The sequence below is a fragment of the Azolla caroliniana genome, unplaced genomic scaffold (assembly GCF_043228905.1).
Source record: "Azolla caroliniana isolate FFs.n. ecotype wild unplaced genomic scaffold, voAzoCaro1.0.p SCAF_1, whole genome shotgun sequence".
Taxonomy (NCBI): domain Eukaryota; kingdom Viridiplantae; phylum Streptophyta; class Polypodiopsida; order Salviniales; family Salviniaceae; genus Azolla; species Azolla caroliniana.
The window spans coordinates 35,335,913-35,363,225 of record NW_028230436.1 but is presented as its reverse complement, the minus strand read 5'-3'; the positions used below and the strand labels follow the sequence as shown (position 1 = coordinate 35,363,225).

Genomic DNA, 27,313 nt, shown 5'->3' with positions numbered 1-27,313 from the left:
ATCTTTGGTGTGAAGTTTTATTTTGATTGTAGTGTATTGGCTTAATTGTCTGCCTCTAGGTTGGAACTTTATCTGTTGTGATAAAGTCTGGACCTTCTAAGTTGAGGCTTCACCCATCAACATGTTTTGTTTTATTTGTTGGGTGAAATGATGACCACCAGACTGGGGCTTGCATTTAATGTTTTATTCTATTTATTAGGATAGTCACAACCTTGAGACTGCATATTCGTCTAAGATTGGACATATGGGCTAGGGTCGAAATACTGTAAAACAATTTTGTTTACAATGGGGGTCCAACATGTATAGGAATTGCAGGTTGGGAGGAAGTATTGGAGGCCTACTTATCTGTTAAGGTAATTCTTCTAGGTGGGCCAATGTTGTGCCCTTAACACATTCATAACTGTTGGCTGTGGTTTGGGTTTGAATTAGGAACTCATCCCATTAACTGGTAGTGCCTTTACTGTGTGCCCTCAATTTATGTTTGGTATGGTCACATTCCATGCTGCATCCCCAGCCATGTAAGTGTTAGGTTGGTTAGAAGCCATCTCATGTATCATGGCCACCTGCAAGTCTTGTTGGTGATTGGTGTAGTTCTGTAATCCTAACTGAAGGTAGAATACAACATTTGGTAGTTGCACAGTTGTGCTGCTGCATTGAGCGCATTGGGAAGTTGTATCGCCCTATCTTTAGCGTTAATCATCTTACGTTTTCTTGTACTTTCCATTTGGACTTGACCATGATGTTTTTGGGAAGATTGTCTCCATTGTTACAACCAAAAGGGCTACAATAGATTTTGAAGAGCCAGTAGAAGCACCATGGAACGTGAACTTATAGTGCTTGACTTGTTGGGCTTGTTTAATGACTTCAAACATAAGTAAGTGCGTCTCAAGATTGGTTGGAATTTTGGCACAGATATTTGTGTAGTTGCATTTATACATCACCAGGAATAAGTTTATTATCGATTGGTGATATAAAAGCTAATACAGATTAATTACCCAATTAAGAGAGTTCTATCTTAATGTATTTTAAAAGAGAGATGCATTCTGCTTCCATATGAAATGTTGTAAAAACTAAATCATCACAAAATGGAAGTTTGACCTTAAAAATTTCAACCAGAATAATAAGATTGCTCTGCTGGCATCTTAAATATTGTCGTTTATCACAAAGTAGAACTTTGGTTGCAAGTAAAAAAATTCCTCACATCTTAATCCATCACAAGCTCTTCCATCCTTTTTAACACATCATTAGAACATCAATTATCACTTTGGTTTAGTGAGGTTTGATGAACAAAGAAGCATGTCAATAGCAACAAATATAAAAGAACAAATGAAATATGCTACCCATTTGAGTTCAAACATTCTGAAGACTAAGATGTGTTGCAAAATCCGATATACAAACATTTAAGTTTACAACAAATGAAGAAACTTAAAAAAATAAAATTGGTCCTCCTGCTGGTTATGTGTTAATTATCTAGATGAGTCCATAATTTTAAATTAGTCTTCCTATTGCTAAGAAACTATGAAATAGAACGCAATGCCCTGCTAGAAAAGCTGTGGGCTAACATAGTTACAAAGCCAGAAGAGCTATGTGTTACCCTAGTTACTAACTCAGTAACACTATGTACTGACATAGTAGCTAAACTATGTGCTAACATCAACCTGCCTGGGGGCATCTGGTGCTTCTGGGCAATGTTCAAACACAGTTTCTGAGCTTTCCTTTTTGCTCTCTTTGACATCCACAACTTTATCGTCTAATCTTTCCTTCACCTCCCCTGTTTTGTTCTCTAAGCCTGTCTTCACATCCTCTATTTTGCACTCTAATCTTTCTTCCACCTCTTCTGTTTTGCTCTCCTTCAAGTCAACATTGTCTTCCGTCTTTTTGCTTTCACCCACAGCACTTTCTTCCACTTCTTCAACCACTATATTTGAGGTTTCTATTTCAGCTTTCTTGTCTTCTACATCCATATGGTTGACCTCTATTGCAGCTGATCCAACAACGTCCTCTACTATTTGTGGGCCTTCCTTCTCCTCTTCCTCTATTGCAGCTGATTCAACAACATCCTCTACTGTTTGTGGACCTTCCTTCTCCTCTTCCTCTATTGCAGCTGATTCAATAACGTTCTCTACTGTTTGTGGACCTTCCTTCTCCTCTTCCTTTTCAGGCAAATCTACATTCTCTTTTGTAGGTTTTCCTTCATCCGTTCTTGTGTCTACTTCCATAGCCTTGTCGACATCATCTTGAACTTCCTCTTCAGTTGAAGCTTTCTTCTCATCTTCATCTTTCACTATTTTCTGTTTGGCTCTTTTCCCAGTAGATCCTGAACTCTCTGGACTAGGCCTCCCTTTCAAGCTAAGTCTTGATGACCTTCTTGTTGGGGTCTCGCCTACCGTACATGCAACAGTTATTATATATTACAACAGAAAGATTTCCTTCCTTCATTAATACATTTAAGGAAGAAGAATCTAATAAACTAAGAAACCATTACCTGTACTCCAGTCGAAATCAGATGCAGTCGGACCTCCTGGGTGTGACTTCAGGTACTTATCTAGTGCTCTCTTCGATTTGATCTCTTCACCATCTGGTGTGATGAAGTATACATCCCTTGGACTTGGGGTTGATGATCCTTTCCTTGTGGCAATCTGAAGAACTTCGAGTAAAACTCTCAAATACTAAATGCACATTCTAATGATACTAAATGACATCTAGGGTGGCAATTTGAGCAACATCAAATTTCAGTAAAGCAGATAACGATCAAGTTAACAGGATATACAAAGGATGTAAATCTATCAAGTATATTCTCTGGACTGGAAAAAACGAAAGTAGATTGATATTTCCAACGTTTTATATTATACGTTTACCATAAAACTAGAGCTAACAAAATCCCTTTATAAAAAGTTCCTTCAGGGTGCTTTCAGATCATGAACTTTTATAAACTCATTATATTATCGGAGATTTTAATTTCTAGACACGTGATGAACGAAAATCAACTCATTGACATGCGTCAAAAAGACAAATCAGTTGCACAGTAATCCAAATACATATCCCAAATGACTTTCAAACAAAATGTTTAACTGTGGTCCCTGATGTTCTTGAAAGCCATCAACTGGAAAATTAGAATGAAATTTTAAAATTAGGTTCACATTTGATAAAAGTATCTTTAGCTAATGCCTATTGATGGATTTTTAATCTCTGTTTTACCACAGCAGGCGTCGATTAGGATTTTCCAAGAGTCGTAATTGAATTACATAAAATTCAGTATCACTTGTGTGAACGAAACGAGACAGATTTAAAGCCGCAGAATCAATAAAAGAATTAACCGCAAAAGAAAAACATAGGGATACAATTACTAAGAATTTTCGAGCTCTAGGCAGGTTAGAATAATGGAGATGTTGACAAAATAAGAATAATATATGTCAAAATATAAAAGCGGGAGGGAAACTTTACTTCTGAGCATTTTATTGGAAAATTAGGGTTTGAGAGTTATAAATGAAGAGTACTAAGTTGCGAATTTGACCTTTTTATGCCAACCTGGTGGTGCGCGGAGTTCCTGGTAATCTGCTTCCGACGTGGGACGATCCTGATCAGTGGGCTTGGAATTATTAGGGCTGAGACGAAGCTCCGTTTCTGCAGAGGCCATCGCGCGCTCCAAAAGGGAGAGGAATAGATAACAAAGAAGGAAAAGAATACACGCAGAAGAATCGAGGGAAGGAGAAGGATAAAGCAGCTGGAGAGAGAAAGAGAGAGAGACAGAGCGCGGGAAACAGAGACGTACAGAAGAAGAAGAAGAAGGCAGTACAGAATTAATACATAGAACTTTAGAAGCCAGGATCCCGGCAGTGGCTCTCTCTGTCTGTCTCTCTCTACGTCTGTGTAGTGTGAATGTATGTATATACGTATATATACATAGACACATATGTACATATACATATGTAGGTATGTACTATGTACAGATAGATATATGTAGGTATGTTACTGTAGGTCATCATTGGAATTTGGCATCAAGATTGAAGCATTCTCATAGACCACAACACTTCGTGTTTACCGCACCCCTTTGTTCTTGGACACAAAGCGCTATCTAGAACAATACGATTGTAAGTCTCTTGTGAAAATTCATCTTTGATCGTGTCTATTCCCATCCCTTTGTACTCATTCACCTCTACTAGACAGAACCTTCAAATGTAACGTTTCCCCACATCCTTCACTTTGTTGTGACACTCAAGTGTATATGTTATTGTTTATTGTTCGTACATTCGTTTTGGTGCGCCTGTTTTTGTTTTCTAGAGCTACTACGAATGAAGCCAACCATGTCAGACACAATGACTTGCAACATGCAAGCACTTCGCCATATGACTAGTTTGGCTTCCTCCCATAGAAACACTTCACATGATATACAAAGGGTAAACCACACAGGATTGTGAGCCGAACACATCATATATGCTCGAGAGTGCCTAGCTCCTTTTCTCACTCTAATCTTTAACCGCACCCTCACCAAGGGTTTTCCACCACAATGGACCATGAACATAGTGACCACTATACATAAAGAAGGGGACCCAATGGACCCAAATACATGTAGGACCATTATGATAGGTCATACGCTCGCTACACTATATGGTGCAATAATGGAAGAAGAGCTCAATGATTATATGGATAACTTAAGCCTTCGAGCACCTGAGCGGGCTGGCTTTAGATGAGCCTTGGCCCTTCTCCACTATTGACCATATCTTCACACTTAGATGATTAATTGACCAAACGAAGGCTCGCAAGAATAAACTATATTGTTGCTTTGTGGACTTTCCCAAAACCTTTCACATAGTTCCTAGGCTTAGAAGCTTGGAGATACCAAATCACATGATTAGGGCCATCCATGCTCTATATGAGCAAGTCTCTCGGTGTGTCAGATGCCCAGGTGGCCTCTTCGATTGCTTCACAAGCACCATTGGCATAAAACAGGGTTCCCCCTATCACCGACTCTTTTTGGCATCTACATTGATGAGATCACTAATTTTATTGCTCGTAAGGGAGGCAATAGAGTAGCCATTGGAGCACACAAGTTAGTCTCTTACTCTATGCTTACAACATAATTTTCCTCTCGGAGTCTGAACACGACCTACAAAAGCACCTTAATGCCCTAGATGACTTTTGCACACAATAAGGATTGGTGGTGAATCTAACAAAAACTAAAGCCCTATATTTCACACGTCGTCTCATAAACCAATTGAGCTAGTTATATCATATGTATATCTAGGAGTCACTTTTAGTGCTCGTTCAGGTAAATTCTCGATGACCCAGGCAACCAAAGATAGCCTAACGAGAGGGCATGCATCCCTCTCACTCGTAGAGAGACAATGCCACCACACATACTTTCAAGAGCCACGGACTAAGGGATCGCTCTTCGACTCATTATTGTACCCTACACTCATCTATGCATCCGTAGTATGGGCTCAAGGCGTATCTATAGACCTTTGGTGATGATGTTATCATGTCAACTCTGAAGCAAATTGACAACAAGACATGACATTATTAGCGTAGAGTTTAGTTTGCCCCCAATATTGGTTGAAGCACTTTTCCAATTGGTAGTTTTTATTCATGGGATACATGGCCAACCACAAGGTAAGGATATTTCGTCAAGCTTTTAAGGCATCATGATCCCTATATGAGTACGACAATAATAACTCTTGGTATAACATTATAGTGTGTTGGTTACTTGCAAATGGCATAGACATTAATAACCTACCTCCCCTTAACTACAACCATGTGACTAATCAAAGTTTAATATCTCATGACTCATGAGGACCGTAATAAAGATACCCCCGATATAGATGGATCACCCCACGAGAGCCAATCCCATCTAAAACGTTGTACTATAAGGAAAACTTCATGCACTTCTCTAACCTAGGTTTTATTATATGACCAAAATATTTATATACATTCTTAACAAATGCACTAACGGTGGCCACTGCACAACTTAGGATATAATCTCACCAACGTGACATTGATAATGATCGTTCTAATTAGAATTAGAATTAAAACATTTATCGTCCATAAAGTGGCCAATTTTGACTTATGGAACCAGAGTATACATGTGTTCTTGATATATGTCTCCTTACTAAGAAGGGGTATTAATACGTTAAAGCACAAAGTCTCTATGTGTTAGTAAAGCATACACATATGAGCTCAACCTTCTAGGTGGCGTCTTAAGTATGGCACTTAAGCTATTACTCCCTCTTAGTATGTCAACATATCTCGAGAGAGGAAACGCTATGTAGGTTATGTCAAATTGAGATAAAGAATGAGTGCCACTTTCCATTCAAGTGTCCAACTTATCTCGAGATAAGGGCAAAATACCAAGACATACTAAGACCCTCTCCCACCCTCTCCAAACTATTAGATACCTCAGATATAAAGAGACTACATATGTATATCTTAGAGCTAAAACAATATACGAAGGAAAAACTACAAATGTTAATCATAATCGTTTTAATATTCACCAACATCTAACTAAGATAAATTTTCAAGAACAAGGAGAGACAATGAATGTGCCTCTCTCTTGATCAAGCTTAAATAGAAAGAACATTCAAACGCCCTCTGATATTGAGCTTTTAATAAACTCAACGTCCCCTAAAAACAATTAAGAAGATAACAGAACATGAGCTACACCACATACGAGAGTTGTTACAATATCTCTTATTCAGAGCACCAGCTAACTACACATCGAAACCCATTGACCTCCAGCTTCTTTTTGAGAGAGCTACATGGAAATGAAACTAGCCCTAGTAGAATGTCATTTCCTTATGGAACTTGTTTTTTTTGCTAGACCTTTTTACCTTAGTTCTATTTTCTTTGTGATTTTTTTATTTTCGATGATTGGGTAAATACCCCATTTTCATTGTAAACCAATTGTCTCATGGGCTAAATTTGGCCATAGAAAACATTAATATACCTTTCTTTCTTTCTTCTTTAATTGAGTATACTACAGGCTATTTCCACAACGTGACAATTATCCCTCGTTCCCTCATCCCATCGCACCATATGAATTGTTCACACATACCCACATTCAAGGTAATTCCCAAACTCTATATTAGTGACAATGACATGTTTGAATACCTCAAATCTTTAGTGGCCAAAGACCATGACACGTTTAAACTAATATCCTTGTCCACAAGTACTTTAACATCAAACTATTTCACTTTTCATCCAATTCCAATAGCATTTTGCTCAAAGTTATACAGCTCCAAAATGCTCCAATGCATACTGTTTGGAAATCACATACAACCCATTAATGTTCATATTTCTAAAAATATTGCAGATGGGCCATGTTATTCTTCTTATAATTTGTGGAGACTACCCTACCCTTAAGATGGTAGTGCAAACGCACCTCACTTCAAAAATACGATTTACTCTTCACGATTCTTGTCTTAGTACTTAAGATGCACACACCTCCTGATCGCGAACGTTCATCTAACTTTCAAATCTTCAAACCGATTTATTGTTCATTATTATTCATTATAAGCATAGTCGGCACACATCTTCATGGAAATTTCATGAGCATGCTAATTACAAAAAGCATGCTAATTCATTTCAGAGATCATAGAAGGTTCGTCACCACCACCAGATACATTACAATGCACAACTATAAATACTCCTCACCACTATTCCTTATATTGACGCATAATTTTTCCAGTATATTCTGCAGACCATCAACCTTACGTAAAGAAGTAATATATTTGCTAAATTTATGAATGAGATTTGGTTCATAGATAATCGTGATAGGTTGACGTTCCAAAACGATATGCGCATACGAACCATATGCATATGTATATCAACCATTGCTCTGCTTGATTCCCACAATGAACACACACACGCCTTTACAGCAGCTTTTCATTAAAACAACACTAGTCACATCTTAACGTAGCAATTTCCAAACAATAAAATTTGTAATTCCTGTGACAGAATTAGAACTTATGATCAGGCTCATGCTTCATTTATTTAAATTGTATATCGAATTAGTTGCTTCTGCTATTTCCGCAAAACTATATTTCCAATACGAAAGAGTTAACCCAATTTAAAACTAATTTGTTGCTGAAAACATAAAATCTCGATGGCACCTCAGGATTTCAATGAAATGGTTTTATAATAGACATTTTAAATAGACTCTGGAGGTGAATCAGGAAGAACGCCAAGAATTCCAGTACCATACTTTAATTTAGTGAAACCTCCCACAAACACATTGAAAGAAATTCACGAAAAAACCCTACATAACTTCGAAAAGCAACTGACGAGGACTACATAAATGTACTCTACAAGTGAGTTAGACGAAATGTTGTCTTAGTTAAACGAAGGGAAAGCTTCAGCTTTTCTATGGCAATTTGGAGAGTTCTTGTCCTTCATTCTAAATCCAAACAATGATTTGAATTCCACTGGCTAAAGAAACAGTATTCACTAAATCAGCATTCACGAACGACTTCTTCCAGATGCCATTGATAAAGTATTAGAGTTTGCGCCTTAATTATTCACAGACCCTACTTGCGAAAATAATTCAGTTTACCTCGTATTCTAGACGGAAATGGGAGAACAACTGCTTAATACTAAGTACTTACTACTGACCTGGAATCAGATAAAGACGCTTCATTCTCAAGAAGAACATCCAGAATACACGAGCAAAGAAGCTCTTTTTCCGAGTTCTTGCTTCAAAGGGAATCCGTTTATGGTCTACCTCATCATGCTCACAGGTCACGTCCAAAAGCATTAAAACGCATTCACATGTTTATGAAAGATAGCGTCAGAGGAAGACAACGTCCTTCTCAAGAAGAACACCAGAAAGAAAGTAGCTTAGCTTCTGAGTTCCTACTTCAAAGGGAATCCGATTTATGGTCTATCTCATCATTCAGCGGAATCAACAAGGCAGAAGTAATGAATGCGTGGGGACAATCCTAACACAAAGAATTGAAGGAAGCAGAGTGATGCGGGGGCTTCAAATCTTATCGTCAATTCACAGGAGCCATATCTCCACAATTGCTAGGGTTTGGCAAGCAGGTTTATAGCTCTCCTGAGACGTTTTCATACTTGTCCGGACAACATTGTGGGGTCATTTGCCAAAAGCTCTTGAACTCTTGTACGATGTATATCTTTGGATGAAGTCACCATAATTCGGATCTTGTGGAAATCATGTTACCTTCGCGGGACTGTGCTCGACTTGGATTCTCTCTCGTGCCACTTTGGCAATAAATAGAGTCGCAATAGTAGAACTCGACATATATAAGAACAACATATCAATCCACAATGGCTACCTTATCTACTCAGAGATAGTTGTGAATCTCTGAGTTGGTAGTGATGTAGTATCAAAGACTATGACCTTGATTTTCCTAAGGTTCATGTTGAGTTCCTTTTCATTTACAACATCGATAGCATGTAGAGCATCTATTCATCTTACAAGAGATTCTGAAACGAGTTTAAGCAAAGAATATCATTTGTCACATCTAATAGCTCATAGAACGTTAATGCATGCCTTGTAGACATTGTGGTTGGAAGTAGTACATCCATGTGATCATACCATTTCGTAAAGTCTCAATTACAATTCCATTCTTGCATCTGAATTCAAAAGCATATACAATATCATCTTCCAAAGGGATTGAATGATTCATTATTTCAATACATTTGGTCAAATCCATAACATGTATTTAAGTTTAGCAGTGTACTCTCATCTCGTGAATAAACCTCAACTCTTGACTAGAATACCCACGTTTCCACTTAATAGTTGAGATTCCGTATAGAGTCTAACGCAATATGTAACTTGGGAACTTTTTGTACTCAGTTCCACTATCACTAATTTACTTTGCCCTTTCCAAAGTTCACATTAGATGTAGGCAAGTCTCAAGTGATGTATACTATCATCTTTTAGAGGGCCTAAAATCTCCACTCATAAATAACGTAAAGGATTGGGTTTTCCATCCACTTACCTAAACATAATACCTACTTAAAGCATACAATTCAATCTAACACGTGGATTCAAGTATGAATGTTAGGTGTATATGTGCACACGCTTCCGTAGCATATGAGCATCTTGCAATGCACCTGATTTTAGAGGTTAAACAAAGAAAATGCGGGAGAGAGGAAAACCAAAATTAATAAAGCTTTGTCAATAATGTAAGGATTCCTCCTTATTGATTGTTTAGAATTTCTCTTGAATTTCACAATCATTCCTCTTTGTTCCTCGAGCTTTTGGTTGTTCGAAATCTTTGTGGTTCCTAGCAAGTATCACAACATTTTGATGAATCCAACATGGACATGGTGGCAAGAAGAGGTGGTGGAAGACCACGAGGATTACAATGGTTGTCAAGTAGAGGTTTCGCAAGTGGAAAAACGTGGTATTATTGGAAAACCCAACCAATTTGATCAGGGGAACATTACAAAGGTCCTAAACGTTTTCAACAATGATATGCATAAACAAGGAGTCCAAGAACCAAGAAAAACTTCATGGTTTGATGAAAAGGCAACAACATGAGATAAACCCGATCCTCTTGATGTCCCATACGATCAAGGGTTAATGTGAGTCACACACAACTTGGGTTCCACGAGGATCACATGTGCTTAGCTAAAAAGCACATGCTTATGTTGAGACTATGTCATTAACTAAGCACGTGCTTAGTTAATGACATAGTCTCAACATATGTCGGGCCTCCTTAATAAAAAAGGTTGAACACTATCAGAGGTATCGTAATGGTAGAATTAATTGTGTGGAAGCACTCAACTCAAAGAGGATGTACATGCTCATTTTGGAGGACGTATGTGTGGGCATAAAGGACATCGAAGGACAACAATCCAACCAAGCACATGGATTTTTCTAAAACCACACTGGTATGACAACATACATCATCAACATTGAGACAATAATACGAAGATCGGTTGTAAGGAGTCGGGACAAATAAAAAAGCGTCCCAATGTTGGTGATGCATGTCATAACACCATATTCCGATCATGAAATGATGGTTCCTACCAACGAGTAGAAGCAATGTAGAAATAGATTGTTAACTTGTGAGACGACGTTTGGCCTTTGGGTGGGGGATGTAGTAGAAGACTAAAGAACCCTCCCCAACACATTGTTATAAACAGGAGACGACGAAAGGGATGGAGGAGGGAAGAATCCTTATTATGCATTCATGTTATACCATCGTGATGAATTTGTGTTATACAATCGGGATGCATTTGTGCCATATCGCCTACTACGACACATATTTGTTACAGTACAATGGAGGTGCTATGTGTATGCGTAGTATGTATATACGATAGATAGATAGATACCAAGAAAGCCCCCATCCCGAAGGGCGTGCGTGCGTGCCTATTTGGGCCAAAGGAAGGGCCTTGTGTACCAAAGGAAGGGCCTTGAGCCAAACCCCACCTATGCATACATTATACATACATACATACATACATATGTCATATCTACATACATACATACATACAATCTTTCTTGTATCTATCTACATATTTTATCTACAATTACAGAAATACACACACGTGTTTTCATGAGAAGAAATAGAGAGAGAGAAAGAGACACAGAGAGAGAGAGAGAGAGAGAGAGAGAGAGAGATGGCGCCTCCATCTGCGCCTAGCACTCACTTTCTATTCCGAAAACACACGCGCATTCCCTCCATTTCTCATCCTCTGCTGCTACAAAAACTCTTCTCTCCCTCTTCCTGCTGCTGGAAACCCCATTTACTTATCGTCAGAAGGGAATACCTCATTCAAGCATGGCTCATCTACTCGACGGTGGCGATGGCGATGATGGTGTGAAGCATCGCATGAACATCGATGGCGCAGACCTCGCAGTGGAGAAGACGGAGGAGGAAGAGGAGAAGAAGGAGGAGGAACAGGGCGTTGTTGCCTCAGATCAGGATGAAGTGAAGAATCTACTACTGGAAGGGAAGATTCTTCATATTGCACAGGAGATCAGCCCAATACTCATCATTAATAGCCCTCCCCCTCCTCCAGCTGATCCTCCTCCAGTACAGGGCTCTAGCTCAATGTGTATTACTGCATCAGAATCCGATTGCTGCAATAACTCTAACAATGGAAACTCAAGCCATGCCATAACTGTTGATCAACATCGTGCGATCAAGAAAGAAGAAGATAGGATCGCTACTACTGCTACCTCGACTTGTGCCAATGCGTTACCTTCATTTTCTCCTTCTTCTTCTTCACCTGATCGCATACTAAAGGCAAGCTCACACGGTGTTGATCACAAGAAGGATAAGACTAACAACCACTACGACAACAACAATATCAATAATAATAGTAGTGCAGCGATTACTACATCTCCAATGACAGTGATTACCACATCTCCAATGACTACGAAAGTGACACCACCCAGTGAGGCGGAGCCTGTTCCTTCTTCATCCTCGATAAACTCTAGCATTGGGACTAATAATTACCTGCTGAAATGCGGGCGTGCGATGACAGATGAGCAGCTTGAGACTCTGCGCCGCCAGATCTCGGTCTACTCCACCATCTGCAACCAGCTCGTCGAAATGCACAAAGCTCTCATGGCTCAGCACGCATTTCTCCCAAGTTAGTTAGTTAGTTAGATAGATAGCACTATTTTGAGCATGGAGTCGGATTTCATTGGAATTTTGTGGATAGCTAAATGGATTATGTCAGGCTTATGTTTTTTTATGTTTGTGCTAAATTTTAGAAAGAAAGCTAAACTGTATGGCAGTTTCATGTTGAATCACTATAGACATGATGGTAGCGAATGGGCACCATCAGCAGCCGACCTCGTATGATTCATCTGGGGCCAATGGAGGCGGTCGTACGGTGAGTGGAAGGCAACGGTGGACCCCCAGCCAGCTCCAGCTCCAGATCCTCGAGAACCTCTTCGAGAGGAGCAATGGTACTCCAAGCAAGCAGAAGATCAAGGCCATTGCTGCACAGCTCGGGCAGCATGGCTCCATCTCAGAATCCAACGTCTATAACTGGTTCCAGAACCGGAAAGCCCGCGCGAAGAGGAAACAGCAGCACAAAGAGGGGGAATCAGAGGTTGAGCCGGAGGAGATGGATGTGGTTCGCAAGGATAAGCGAGCCGCATCTGATTCCATGATGTTCCACCAAGATCATGGCAATGGGTTCGGACGGAGTATAAGTAACTACACGAGTAGTAGTATCATCCGAAATGACTCGTTAACTAGTAGCATCATCCGGAATGACTCCTTATCGCATGTGAGTGGAAGTAGCATCATCCGAAATGACTCGTTAACTAGTAGCATCATCCGGAATGACTCCTTAACGCATGTGAGTGGAAGTAGCCACATGCTCGCCGAGAATGGTGCCGAAGACTCCAACATGAAATCAAAGGATGATCCAGCTTTGTATGGTGAAGGTTTGCTATTGCAAAGAAGTAAGTAAAGACTCCAAAATTTCGGACTGTTGGAAATTAGGCTTTTTTGCGCTTAAACCCTATCCATAAGTTTTGGCTTGATTTTGATGTCTTGTGTATCTTGTAGATGAGAGAGACTTTAGCAGCATAGTGGTGTTCATAGATGGGAAGCCATGGGAAGTGCCTTCCACAACCTTGGATCTGAGAGGAAGCTTTGGTGATGGATTAGCTCTCTTGGATTCTCATAGACAAGTCGTTCCTACTGATGAAAATGGGTTCACCACGTGCCCTCTTCATGCTGGTGAAACCTATACACTCATTAAGTGAGTATTTTCTGAGTTTTCACCGTAAAATCACACACACACACACACACACACACAAATATCTATATAAAGTTCTTTTGCAACCCTTTCTTCTTTGGTTAAATAAACATGCCTCTTTTAATGTGTTTCCAAGGTTCAACAAGCTTTCTTAGCTATGGAAGGAAAATAGGATGGATCATCCATCCATCAGTACACATCATCATGTATGTTATCAAAGGAATACAAGATGGAACATCCATACAAAACATCATGTAAGGTATGTTAGGAAAACAAGATGGACATCCATCCATGAATGCAAAACATCATGTAAGGTATGGTAGGAAAACAAGATGGAACATCCATCCATCCGTCTATCAAATCAATACACAACATCATGTAAGCATGGGGGTTTGCTTTTGCACAAACACCATTGTTTTTGTGAGACTAATCCAAACTATATATTATACGAATGAAGCACATATGAAGATGTAGATTTTATTTACCCACATTGGTTGGTTGGATTGCAATGAGTTTTGATGCAAGAATATTGTTACATGCATATGTCTATATATACAAATTACGAAACGTGATTGGAACCTACATCCTAAAAACGAGATCTTATCACCCAGTAGCTTCGTTATCCCTCTCATTTTGCTTTCAAAGGTTAAATCAATGGAAGGGTCTGGGAAACTCTTGAAGCTTATGTTCCTGTTTTCAGACCTTAATAACTATTGCTACAGTTAAACATGTATCTCAGAGTTCTGCAATTAATTTGTTATTGAGTAGAATATCTTAATGGATTTCTTGTGTTTTTCTTTCTTTATTCATTTTGAGCCCCTTCTGCCCAGAACTGTTGTGTGCTTTTGCTTTTCTTCTCCAATACGAATACTATTTGTGTCTGTTATTGCTCTTGAAAAGGTCTCACTTGATGATGGCATTTGTTTTACATAGTCAATATTGTCCCACGGCTCATGTAAGTATCAATGAAAGTGATTGCTTAGAAGAGTGTTTAATATGTCTAGGCATCAATGAAAATGGTCGCATGGAAAAGTGTTTAATTTGTCGGAGTCACTCATTCATTAGAAGAGTGTTTAATATGTCTAGGCATCAATGAAAATGATCGCATGGAAAAGTGTTTAATTTGTCGGAGTCACGCATTCATGTATGCTACTATATATCAATGATGCATTTGCCACTTGAAATGTATTATTCGCCATAATTTCCTTCCCTCATTTTGAGGTTGTGATGACAAACCCCTTCGTGAAATAGAAATGAAAATGCATGGATTAGATGGATCTATACATTCTCGCATATAAGAATACATTGTGTTCCTCTCACCGTTTATGAGGATACGCTCATGTCAGCATTAATCTATTAGTTAAATCTTTCGTGATGAAAAGTAACATCATGCCTAACAAATCCATATGGCATGACCAAGTAATCAGATTGTTCCCTTAATGGATATTGGGAAAAGGCATTCCATCTCCACTACTATGCTAAGACGAAATTTAGTGAGTGTACCAATGTGCAATAAGAGTACAAGGATCCTCTTAAAGTGAGAATGTATGCCTTGGGTAAGTATATGCACTAGAATAGAATGTGAAATGTTTCCTAGGTTGCATCATTTTGGCAATATCCAATTTGTGGTCATGTATTTCAAAAGAGGGCTATATTGGACTTAATGGGAAATGTGTTCTAAGACATGTTTTGTGGTGATTATTGTATAAAAGTCTTATAGTAGTCTATTTATGTAAAAAATTAAATTAATTATTTGAGACAAATTATAAATGATTTGTACAAACTTTGTGTATATCTTTGTGAATAGGAAGAAATCAAAGGGAGGTTAAAAGTGATAAAATGCCATTAAGTGTAGATGCTTCTCAAGTAAAGTCTTGTTAAGTCACACTCCAAGGTGGATGTGTTTGTGTGATAAACATAATCTTTTTGCATAAACATATAGGGAATCTTTCTCAATTATGTATGGTAGGCAAAGACATTGTGTAACTCAAAGAAGCATGATCAAGTCGCATATGAATTGCCCCCTTTTCTTAACTAGTATGCCCACTAAATTGGCCCCACTAAGACTTGTTTATTTTTGTTAACTCTTGAATCTTGATCCTTGTTAAGAGTTGTCGTTTAGAATGAGTTAACAACATACACATATGAGATATTAAAAGTTGAAACATAAACAAGAATACAATGAAGAAAAACTTTCCTAAGAAACAAAAACGGTAAGTCGTTATTAAATCGAAAGACTACTGTAAAGTCAAAATCAAAAGTGGAGATGACGGGCATCGATCCCGCTACCTATCGCATGCAAAGCGATCGCTCTACCATTTGAGCTACATCCCCTATTGGTAAGTTAAAATAATCGTTAAATAATTTAACGCTGATTAGGAGTGTTTAAGGAAACAAAAATACTCACACTTCCTCATATGTTTTCTCTAAAGAGTCACTAAAATATCTTTCTCTCACTTCTTCATTATGTACAACAAACCTTTCGATGTTTCCCTAAACCCACAAAACAATCTTCAAAAACTTAGTTGCTAGCTTATTTTTTTGTTAGGGATCTCTAACCTTTCAAACGAATGTTGTTGTATGGCTATATATATATACATACAAATTTACAATTATTGTTTAAACTTTACATGTCTCACTAGTTATCTAGAAAAATAAATGTAAGTCCAAACATATCATAACACCACTTTGTTTTACATAAGATCTTCATTACCCTTACTTAATTCACCAAAGAACCTACATGTAGATATCTTTGTTTCGTGTAACCAATTATGGAGCCCCTTTGATTGTGAACCATGCCTTTAACCATTCACGTTGGCCAGCCGACCATTCACCATCTCGAAGCGAAAAAGCGCGCCACCCCCACGGTGGATACAAAAAACGTGAAACCCACTAATCATTGCTAGATCTAGGTGTTCGTTCACACACACGGGTGTAAAAATAGAATGGGCCAGCCTTCCTAGTAAATATGTAGTAAACACGGGAAGTAACTTACTTTCTTATTCACAAACTTGTGTGTGTGTGTTGCGTCTGTAAATTAAAAATTAAAAGAAGCGGAGATCTCTGCGTCCCCATTTGACAGGTAGTTATGGCGGGGTGGCGAGGGCAAAAATGGCGGCGGCGGCGGCGGTCGCGAGGAGGAGGAGGAGGAGGAGGATGAGAATGAGAGTGTCGACAGCATCATGCATAATAATCTTCCTCCTGTTCCGTACGAGCAGCAGGGGGGACCCCGTCAATCTGGTGGCCAACGGCGACTTCGAGGACGTAGAGGCGGCGATCCCGGCGGCGTCAAGTGTGGTGGAGGTGGCGGCGGGAACGGCGGCGGCGGTGGGCGCGATCCCGGGGTGGCGGGTGACCAGCGGCGGCGTGGAGCTGGCGAGCAACGACATCTACGCGGCTTCCTCCCCGGCCAGCTCCTTCTGCGTCCACCTCAACTCCCGGGGGAGCGGGCCGGGGAACCTGCAGAGCATCCCGCTGCTAGCGCCCCTGCAGCTGTATGCTTCCTACATCCTCCGCTTCCGGGTGGCCTTCAACCCTAGCCCTGGCGCCTCCCCTGCAGCAACGGAGTCGCAGAGCCTGGTGGTCAACATCCTCATGTCCCCCTTGGATGTCACAGTTTACGCCTCCCCAAGCCTCACCCCCTCCTTCCTCAACTGGACCACGCACGTCCTCCCCTTCCTCAGCGCCGAGTGGGGCGCCGCCGCCGCCGCCCCCACGGCGCCGCCTTCCGTCAGTTTCCTGAGCCTCACGCCCGGCCCCGTCGGCCCGCTGCTCGACGACATCCGCATCTCCATCGTCAACCTCGCCCAGAACGGCGGCTTCGACCGCGTCAATCTGACAGCGGATGCCGCCACGCTCTCGGGCGCCGTCAGCATCTCCGCGCCGTCCCACCAGATCCCGCGCTGGTATCTTTCCTCCGGGAGTGTCCGTTTCACACAGGGCGGATATTTGGCCGCCCAAGATGGCTTCCTTAATGTCTTGGACCTCACTGGGGACACGGGCCCGGGAACACTCACCACCTCTCTTCCCACCACACCCACATCCTTCTACAACGTCCTCTTCGATTTTGCCCCCAATCCGAACTCTCGCGATGCTGCTGCTACTAGCCCGGTCTCTTTCGTTGTTACTGCCATCGATGCACCGACAGGCTCGGTTCTCTCCTATCAAGTTGTCTTCGTGCCCAACTCTCGCGTTCAAACATCCCTCTACAATATCACATGGCAAACAGGTTTGCTTGAAATAACACCCTTCCACATTCTGAAATCCTGCCTTCTAATCTTATAAGTGATCTGGTCATATATCTACGCTTCATACACAATCCCACAAAATATTTGAGAAAACTTATTACATTCATTGTCCATGCATCCATATTTTTGTTGCCGATTGCATTGCCTTTATAGATAAGAAATATCTCGAATTTCCATTTGCCAAACCATGGTAATCATTTTGTGAAAGTGTGTATGTAAGCAATGAAATACGTGTTTATGCTTTACCCCAAACAAAGAGTGGTCATGACTCATACCTCTCTCGCCAATATGATAGAAACAAAGCATTGTGCATTGCTATGTATGCTTTGCAATAAACACCACATCTATATATAAATGTGATGTGCGTTGATAATATGCTTCTTACCTAATAGCCTTAAGGTTGGGGGTTTGAGTTTACAAGGAATGGGTCTAATGCTCAAATTTCAGCATTGATGTTTTAACGTTGAGATCATTACAAGAAGAGGTAACAAACTGTTTACCTGTTTGATGAAGCTTTGCATACTTTCCCTAAGCTAATGTGTCTAATGTTCACATTTGAAAGCATTTATATTTATGCATTGAAAACAAACTATCATATTTTATGGACCCTGGGGATTTGCTAGCATTCAAGTCATAGCTATGGGTTTTCAAGTTGATCAAGCATTAACGAATGTCTGAATCTTTTGCATTACTTACTATCTTTATGTTTCTCATTTGCTAGCATCTTTATGCCTTTATTTAGAATTGCATATAAATTATCTTACTAAAGTGTCTTAATTCTTGGAAACTTTCATGATAGAAAGTTCATTGCACATCGATAGAATTAGTGTCTCATTTTGTTGTATGAATGAATGAATTTAAAAAAACTTATTATTCTGTAAGTGCAACGTTGATTAAACTAATTTTTCGTGGCATTAGGTTCTACAAATTTTACTGCGAAGAGTTCCAATACTAATATCACATTTATTAGTCAAGCTCTTGGTAATTTTGGGCCTCTTCTTGACAATGTTCAAGTTTTTGAAATTTTTAACAACAATATTATTATTGAAGAGACTAGTGGAGTTCCTTTGAGACAAGTATATACCTTCATGCTATTGATTTTGGTAGTTCAGATTTGTTTTATGAATATACAATTATAAGTTGTATGAAGTTATTAGATGGAAAACAATAAATTACAAGTTCTACTCAACATAAGTACAAATACACCAATGCTATGAAATTTGTGTTGCCAAATCGTAACAACTTACACTATAACAAACTTGAGCGATTAATTCGGATTATGAAGTGTAGATTAATTGTGATATGTCAAGAATAAATCTATGCTATATCTACATGAGGACCGAAGTTAGATTATAAATCCTAGAGAAATGATGGAGATGGTAGACGCATGACAAGGTTGGTGGGATTGATTCAATCTAAACATTTGGTTGTGCATTCCATAAGCAAGAGGGGATGTAGCTCAAATGGTAGAGCGATCGCTTCGCATGCGATAGGTAACGGGATCGATGCCCGTCATCTCCACTTTTTCCATGTTAAATTTTTTCTATTCGTAAATGTACGCGGGGATTTGTTCTCCATTCTTCAATATATCCTTTATTGCTTTTTGTAGCTTCTATTATAAAAGTGGAGTTTAATTTAGAAAAAGAGAGAAAAAATTATCCAAACATATGAGTAATAATTTTCATTAGAGAGTGAGAGAGGAAAAGGATTCCAATATATGCAAATCTGATTTCAGGTGGTGGAAATTTTGAAAATTTTGTTACAACATTAGTAGAGAAGGATAGATAGATTAGTGTTCCATACAATGGGAGAAGGTTGATTTAGCACATGGGGATAGATTGTTCCATGATTCTATATAGAACATTGAGAGTACTTGAAAGTATCATGTATTGTGTTGCCTACTTCGTACATGTACTTGAAAGTAAGATATATACGAATTTCAACTACATCCAAACTTATTTTAATAGCAATCGCAAGAAAATTAAACTAAGAGTCGGTTGTTATTAGAGAGTCAAAAGTCTTCATCACAGTGGGGAAGAATACCGATGCATACTCACATGAATGATTCATGAATAGATTGTGTTTTGCTTGTATTTGAGAAGAAGACAATAACGTTCCACATTACAGATCTAAATCATTTTGTCACTCTTTAAGCGTTAGGATAAATGGATTTCCTTGCTACTAATGCTAACCGCAAATTGAATATACGTGCCGGTGCAACATGATATGTTGAAGAATTAGCATCAGACACTAGGGCCAATCTTGATTCAATCACCATAGATTTAGCCATCGGAATGTGTATGTATGTATATGATTTCTTCCTTACTTCTTCGTTCAAATCAGCCCGAGAGGTTGTTTTGGCCTCTTAAAAGATACCAATGCATCTTTACATTCTTGCTTTTCTATGTAGAGGAACCGGAAAGAGGAGAGAAAGAGAGAGAGGGGTAGTTTAGAACAAAAGGCGAGGGAGGGGTAGTTTGGTAAATTACGTTAAATAAAATGAAACCAAACGAAATGAAGAAGCGTATAACACACATATACACATACATACATACATACATACATACACACAGGCCTCGCTCGCCACACAGACACACACCACCACGCTCGGTCGCTAGCCTTGCAGGTTGTCTGAAGTGCTGCTCTGCTGTCATGATATATAGAGTCTCGTGGTAAGTAAGAGTAATGAATTGTTTTTCTTCTTGGAATTCCTTAGCCTCTCTCTCTCTCTCTCTCTTGGAAGAATGAATAGAATTTCTATGAGTTTCTTACTTAGCCTAATATCCGTTTTCTACATCCACTTTTTGCTTGTTCTAGACTTCTGTTTATGGTTGCTCAAAGTGAAAAGCTACTAGAAATTTGACCATCTCACCTGACCAACAGCTAAGAGCAAAATTTGCTGTCTGTTATTCGTAGTAATCTACACAAAAAGCTTATGTTGAAGGATTGATAATAGAAAATATTGAAAGAAATTGCGGATAAATCTTGTATGCAATTAATTGAGTGTGAGAGATTCATTAGGACATTTGAGATTCTACTAAAAAACACCCTACATACAAAGATATTCGTTGCAAAACAAATTTCGAAAAATGTTCTTTTTTCCCAAGTAATATTAGGATCACTCGTCCATAAAGTGATGCTTTATATGCAAGCAATCCTTTGTGAATATGAGTGAATATTTAACATGTAAATCTAGCAAGAGTGATAAGCTCATTGTGAGAAATGCCTGTGCTGAGATGTCCTTCCTTTGTGACTGTATTATTCATCTTAGTGGGGATATGTATATTACAAGGACATGGCTTTAAGCTGGTTGAGTTTCATATTTTTATATTTGTGGATGTTCTAGCTTTTGGTTCGGGAGTCTAAATCTGAAACTGTTTTACCAAAACATTTAAAAATCTTAAAACTTAAACCGAACTAAACCAAATGGTGAAACCTTTACACCAAAACTATTTAAACAGAAACCATTCAAAGTAAACCGTTTGAGGAAATTTTAGCCTCAAACCAAAGGGTTCAAGAGCTCTATGAAACATTAAGCCATTAAGCCATGTTTTCATGGTCCGGTTTTGACTCAAACCGAATTATTGGCAGATGTACACTCAAGTTTTCAAGAAAGGACTGATTTTTTTGAAACTTAAATGAAAACTAAAAATTTAAAGATTTATTGGTTCAAAGGTAAAACTTCATATTACATATTACATATTACATGTTACATATATTCCATGAATATTTCAAAAATACGTGTGCCCAAACTGTTAAGCATTTTAAGCTGCGGTTTGAAGATGATTAAGCCTCAAACTGTTAAGTTGATAGAAGCTCAAACCGAAACCTTAAACCCCCAAGCCAAACCGAAATATATACAATTTTTTTGATCTTGAACCAAAACAATTAAGCTGTTCAGCCATTAAATCATGTTTCAGCTCGAATGAAGTATTTTCTATTCCTAGTATGTCCCATAATCAGTCAAATATATAATGCTTGAAATGTTGTTTTAGCTTATACATAAAGTCTGGACACAAAAAACGATTCCTGGTGTGTCCCATAACCAGTGAAATATGTAATGCTTGAAAGGCTAGCCTATGCATATTCTGGGCAGAAAAAAGAAACTAGATTTTGTTTCAATTTTGCTACTTGCATCTTTCTTATTTTGTGTCTCTTCCTGTTTGCTTTGCTGCTTCTACATGTTTCCCTCCTACAGCTTCTTACCTACAGTTTCCCACTAAATCCTTTTGTGAAGTATGTCTGTTTAGACTTTTTGCTTTCATTATGGTCAATTTATTCATCGTGTCTCAAGATGTGACAGAAACTTGCTCCATTCTCTCGTTTATTTCGATTTGTCTACCCTTGACACATATGGTGTATCGTGTTGATGCATGACATTGTTTTTCTCAAGTGCAAGGGATTGAAAATGAGCTGACTATTTTCTTGAGGCAGAAAGGCTTAACTGGGAATTGGTACTTGAGAATATCTGACTGTTTCGAGGTTAAGAATTTTGCCCTTCATAGCACAAACTTCTTGTGCACCATCTGTTTGTATCTGCCTGCTTCTTTCAACAATGACACTGAATGTGATCGGCTTTCCATAGTAGCTGAGCTAAATGAAGATGGACTGCCACATAGGCTTTAATTTTGGATGTAATGTGGCTCCGACATGGGCTACTATGCCAACAACGGTGACAGTTTTGTTGAATGGGTTTTTTTTGCCCAATGGCTTGATTTTGAACATGATATCCAGAAATGTATTATTTATTGAGTTACAACAGAGGCTAACAAAGGCACTCCAAGAGCATGTGAGATGTAAAGTTACATGGTACATTACCGACATGTAAAGTGGTGGTGTAAAGTTTTACATGCAGGATGGCAGTCTCATCTTCCATTTTGTGCAAAGGTGTTTCTTTGGCGTGCCATAGTTGGTGGTTGAAGAAAATGCCAGATCATTACATGTCCCGTTGCTAAAGTCATTTGGGTGATTACATCACAAATTTGGGCATCAATAACAGGAAATATTTTGTCAGCTTTTAAGTGGGTTTTTATTGATGCGGATACAGCTATGGCCGCACCATCATATAAGGTTGTGTTTGACTACCTTAGGTATTGGGGGATGTGGTATAACTGGACCATGAGAAATGGGTTCTTGTTTGATGGACTTCATGGGGCAACACAACTATGTTGATTTGGCAATTTTCACAACTATATTGCATGGGGACGGTGTCCCAAGAGGAGACAGAGGTATGTCATCTAGTTTTGCAACACTTGAGAGGGTTTCCCTTGCACTATCACTATTTATGAAGTAGTGAAGATAGCAATGGTTGTATTATCATCTTGTTTTAATAACAAACATTGATTTACGAAAAAAGAGAGGATGTGAGAGTTTGCAATAGCAATTTATCTTGGCATGAATATTTTTAGCAATGTTGGACTTAACTGTATAATGCTGCCAATGAGTGAGGAAAGCTTCCTTCATCTCCATTGTAACCAAAGCATCATTGATGTATCATTGATAACCAAAGAATCTTAGATCTTGGATAAATCATTGATAAGGTTATTTAATAGCTTAAGGATATCCCATATATCCTTGGCAACAGTCAGATATTTAAGATGTAATCTCTTATTTGGTCTTATAGGCCATTTTGGCCTCTTAAAAAACGTTAATATATCTTTCTTTCTTTCTTTCTTTCTGTCTCCGATCAATGATATGCTTCATTGTTTCCTTCCTTGTGTGAGATCTCTTACTTTCCATGCTTGAAGAGTGTATTGATCAACTGGGTTTGATTGTACAATTGCCATCCATGATGTTTTGCAAATCTGTTCCGCATATTCCATATACAATAGTTTCTGATATCCTTGATTTCTTACATTTACTTTTGAGTCCATTATAGCCGAAATTCTATTTGACCCATTTTTAAGGGCATTCAGGTAAGTGTCTTTATGACTTTACAGACTCTACAGATAACTTTTATCTAGGTCATGCTCAATTTTTTTCTCAAGGCCAATAATTTAGAGTTTTCTCAAAAAGAAATTTATATTATATATTAGATCAAGTGAAGGTGTTATATATAAGAGTTTTGTCTTTTCCAAATAATGAAATGTCATCCTGGCAATTTTTTGTTTTAACATTTTCTTTTATTTGCCATTTCTATTTTTATTGTTTTAGGCTGATAGCTTACAGGTGTTTATATAGAGAACTATAATAGAGATGGCAAACTTTTTATCTCATGCATGTTGAAATTGAATCTAGCAATGCTGCTTACGAACTGCAAGCTTCAATTTTCTTCTGCATGGCCTAGAGAAAGTTATGCCATCTCCACTATAGCTGTAATATAACGGAATTTAGGTTTTTGGTCTCAAAAGATAAAAATAGACATGGCAAATAAAAGGAAAGCAAAACAATTATTATTGTTATATTTCAATATTTGGGTAAAAACAGAAGTCTTATATACTCTATTCATTTGGTCTAATATGAACAACTCTTAAGTTATTCAACCTGGAAAAGGAAAAAAGGAAAAAATAAAAGAGAACATCAAAACAAATACCCCATTAGTGCATTTCAATATTCTGAAACAACTCTTGTACATGCCTTCTTTATTGTTTTAATACAGTTTACATCGTGATCTGTGTAATAATTTCCAATTTATTATTTGATTAAAATGAGTCAGCTACAAAGCCATAACCAAGGGGCTTATTCTGACAGCCCCTTAACGATGGATCAGGCTAGCATTTAGGCTTCAATGGCCCCAAAAGTACATTGTGAAAAATCTGGAGCAAAAACAGATTTGCAGGATATTATGGATGGCACTTGCACACATTGAAGAACTATTGATCAAGCCAGACTTCAGGCATGGAAGACAAGGTTTTATATTGTAGAGTTGATGATCATAGTGCTGTATTGTATGCAGTATCCTTTACTTTTCATCAATTCATCAAGTCTTTGCCTTTCTGTTTCTCTTCTGTTGTTGACTTTCTTTGCCCTATTATAAATTACTGTTTGGTCTTACAGGATGTATGGATATTGTTAATTATCATTAAATTATGGATATTTAGAAGCTAATAGACTAATTGGGGACCTATTGAAAAGATCAAGATGAGGGTAGTTATGATCAAGGGAAGCATTTGGGCCCTGATAGCTAAAGTAATAAATACATATTAATGTCTTTTGAGAGACTAAAATGGCTTAGGAGACTGAAATGAGATTACATCTTAAAATCATCTCATCTTTGAGAACAACTAACCAAAATAAATATAGAAAAGGGAGGTTAAAACAGCTTAACATAATGATGGCCATGGAATTTTAAGATTAGTCATGTTCATGAATGTAATGATAAATAACACGGATACTAATGAAAAGGATAAAACGAGGAGTTGTATTTATATGTACATGCGCATCTCTTATATGATACTATAATGGCATCATCTGTATATTTTATGCATGAACTATCATCTGCTCATTCAGCTTTGGCTGGGTGCTGGCATATACCATATTTGTTTTCTTCACTGTCCAGACCTCATAGGCATCATAAATTTGATCCGGGTTTAATGGATTTATTTTTAATAGATGTGTTGTAACACGTCGATCTTTCAGGCATGAGATTTAATGCACGAACTTATCATCTGCTCATTCAGCTTTGCCTAGGTGCCAGCATATACCATATTGTGTGCTTTATTCACTATCCAGATCTCCTGGGCATTATAAATTTGATAATATTATTAATTCCTAGTTATCCATTTTTAGCTGATGTGTTGTAACACATGTATATGTCATGTCAATGTTTCAGGTAAGAAATGGTGGATAATTCAGGTGAGGTTAGCAAGGGATTTGATACATCTCAAGATAATTGGGATTTTGTTTCCTCTGCTCTCCATGAGCTTGAGACATGGTCATCCTCATCGTCGTGTAAGAACCTAGAGCATGAATGTGATGATGGCACATCTTCATATGCAATGGGTCAGCTAATCAACATGAATTACTTTGCTAATCCATCTGATGACTTATTGAATAATCCCCCTGTTGAAGAAACCGTATTTGCCAATAATGGTATTATCGAGATTGATTGGATAGAGCCATCTACCCCAATTCGGAGTTGTGCTCTTCCATTTTCTAGCGAAGATGATGATAGCTCTTCCAAAAGCTGTTCGAGTGACTATAGGGAAGGATCATCTGATCATCTTCTAAGGGAACGAGAGGTATCTGTAGGCGAATCTGGTGCTACCCTATTAAATGATATTTCACCGCCAAAGGAAGGTATCGAAGAGGTGGAGATAACAAACACCAAAGAACCATCTTGGAGGGCACATGTTGGAGCTTGGTTATGTGAAGCAGGGAGCTGTAGCACCTTTTGCTCAATAGCATTAGCTGCAACTGTTATAGGACTGGTGCTGATCGGTAGTGGGTGGCAGCGTTTGCGATTGCATTATTGTAAATTGCGGTGCCACTTATTGTCCAAAGCTGGAGGAAAGGTAGTCATTTAGAGTACAAAACGCTAAAATACCCTTGTGTGGAATTTATTCTGAGTTACCCCAATTTCTCAAACATTACAAGGTAAGTTTGAAAATTTAGGGGTAATCTAGTAAATATCAAGCACATTTAAGGGTATTTTGGTTTATTTCCATTATTTAATGATTTTTTACATGCATACGTACATGTCTTTAAAATGATCAATTAATGATGTTTTACTTGTCTCAAAGGTGATTACTCAATGTTGTTTTTACATGTCTTCAAGGTAGTTGATGAATGTCATGTATCACATAATTTAATTAAGTAATGATGCATGGCTTTTAAGGGATTTAATTAATTATATCTGTTCACCTTTCCAAATGTGCTGCATTGCTCCCCTGCTAATTTTCCTGCTTGAAAACTGTAGGGTATCAGTCAAATGATGTATCAACTTGTTCAAATAAAAGAATCGTCATCATCATCGAATAAAAGGATAACAGTCCCCAAATCAAACGATTCTTTCCTCAAATCTTGAATCATATTTGAGTCTTTTTTGCTTGTCATAAAAAGACCTAGTTCCATTGGACACTTCTTTACTGTATATATCTATACTATGTTCCATTATAGGTGCAACCTTCTCTTACATCTGTTTTGGGGCCTCTGGTTCATTGTAATTAAAACTCATTAGAGGTTACTATTGTTATTTGTAATGGTTCTTAATGAAACCTCAGAAACTATAATGATCGTTAAGAGATCGTGGAAAAGTATCTGAAATCATTGTGGGATACAATATTTAACTTGAATATATAATTATCCCATACACATGGATGCAATTTTATCATAACTGTGCGAAAACATGAGAATGTATTAATGGTTATTCACTGTAAAGGTACAGTAGAGAAAATAGAGTTTTATATTAGCACTAAGAACATGAACAGAAGAGTGAA

General features: G+C 38.3%; 3 protein-coding genes, 1 long non-coding RNA gene, 2 other non-coding genes and 1 pseudogene across 8 annotated transcripts; 5 read left to right on the top strand and 2 right to left on the bottom strand.

The window, feature by feature from the left end:
* Positions 1–1,343: 1,343 nt before the first annotated feature.
* On the bottom strand, positions 1,344–3,770 carry LOC147870133 (uncharacterized). Of its 2 annotated transcripts, XM_087337283.1 has the most exons (4): positions 3,515–3,770; positions 2,486–2,639; positions 2,138–2,383; positions 1,344–2,077 (listed from the first exon to the last, which is right to left on the bottom strand). In XM_087337283.1, exons 1-4 carry the CDS (start codon positions 3,635–3,637, stop codon positions 1,641–1,643), a joined length of 960 nt encoding a protein of 319 aa, XP_087193409.1. In that variant the 5' UTR covers positions 3,638–3,770; the 3' UTR covers positions 1,344–1,640. The 2 variants fall into 2 exon arrangements, with proteins under 2 accessions (XP_087193409.1, XP_087193405.1); XM_087337279.1 differs by having other exon boundaries at positions 1,344–2,383; positions 3,515–3,769.
* Positions 3,771–11,517: 7,747 nt separating this feature from the next.
* Positions 11,518–14,173, top strand: LOC147870132 (uncharacterized). The gene is made up of 4 exons (XM_087337315.1): positions 11,518–12,564; positions 12,734–13,390; positions 13,497–13,692; positions 13,826–14,173. Exons 1-4 carry the CDS (start codon positions 11,748–11,750, stop codon positions 13,842–13,844), a joined length of 1,689 nt encoding a protein of 562 aa, XP_087193441.1. The 5' UTR covers positions 11,518–11,747; the 3' UTR covers positions 13,845–14,173.
* Positions 14,174–15,950: 1,777 nt separating this feature from the next.
* TRNAA-UGC (transfer RNA alanine (anticodon UGC)) lies at positions 15,951–16,023 on the bottom strand. The gene has a single exon. It is a non-coding gene; the product is annotated as a tRNA-Ala (tRNA).
* Positions 16,024–16,851: 828 nt separating this feature from the next.
* On the top strand, positions 16,852–19,077 carry LOC147870130 (uncharacterized). The gene is made up of 2 exons (XM_087329711.1): positions 16,852–17,917; positions 18,855–19,077. The coding sequence occupies exons 1-2, from the start codon at positions 16,852–16,854 to the stop codon at positions 19,073–19,075; spliced, it is 1,287 nt and encodes a 428-aa protein (XP_087185837.1). The 3' UTR covers positions 19,076–19,077.
* Positions 19,078–19,384: 307 nt separating this feature from the next.
* On the top strand, positions 19,385–19,457 carry TRNAA-CGC (transfer RNA alanine (anticodon CGC)). Its single transcript has one exon. It is a non-coding gene; the product is annotated as a tRNA-Ala (tRNA).
* Positions 19,458–20,530: 1,073 nt separating this feature from the next.
* On the top strand, positions 20,531–21,569 carry LOC147870128 (uncharacterized). The gene is made up of 2 exons (XR_015531747.1): positions 20,531–20,608; positions 20,754–21,569. It is a non-coding gene; the product is annotated as an uncharacterized LOC147870128 (long non-coding RNA).
* Positions 21,570–24,765: 3,196 nt separating this feature from the next.
* Positions 24,766–27,143, top strand: LOC147870127 (uncharacterized; annotated as a pseudogene). The gene is made up of 3 exons (XR_015531746.1): positions 24,766–24,785; positions 25,708–26,389; positions 26,794–27,143. The product of XR_015531746.1 is annotated as an uncharacterized LOC147870127 (transcript).
* The last annotated feature ends 170 nt before the right edge of the window (positions 27,144–27,313 follow it).

Excerpts from the sequence above, each read along its gene's own strand:
- LOC147870133 (XM_087337279.1), bottom strand. The coding sequence starts at position 3,637 with ATGGCCTCTGCAGAAACGGAGCTTCGTCTCAGCCCTAATAATTCCAAG. Across the intron at positions 2,640-3,514 it reads CACCAGGTTGGCATAAAAAG|ATTGCCACAAGGAAAGGATC; the intron begins GTCAAATTCGCA and ends GAAGTTCTTCAG. Across the intron at positions 2,384-2,485 it reads TGATTTCGACTGGAGTACAG|GCGAGACCCCAACAAGAAGG; the intron begins GTAATGGTTTCT and ends CATGTACGGTAG.
- LOC147870132 (XM_087337315.1), top strand. The coding sequence starts at position 11,748 with ATGGCTCATCTACTCGACGGTGGCGATGGCGATGATGGTGTGAAGCAT. Across the intron at positions 12,565-12,733 it reads TCAGCACGCATTTCTCCCAA|ACATGATGGTAGCGAATGGG; the intron begins GTTAGTTAGTTA and ends GAATCACTATAG. Across the intron at positions 13,391-13,496 it reads AGGTTTGCTATTGCAAAGAA|ATGAGAGAGACTTTAGCAGC; the intron begins GTAAGTAAAGAC and ends TGTATCTTGTAG.
- LOC147870130 (XM_087329711.1), top strand. The coding sequence starts at position 16,852 with ATGAGAGTGTCGACAGCATCATGCATAATAATCTTCCTCCTGTTCCGT. Across the intron at positions 17,918-18,854 it reads CAATATCACATGGCAAACAG|GTTCTACAAATTTTACTGCG; the intron begins GTTTGCTTGAAA and ends TCGTGGCATTAG.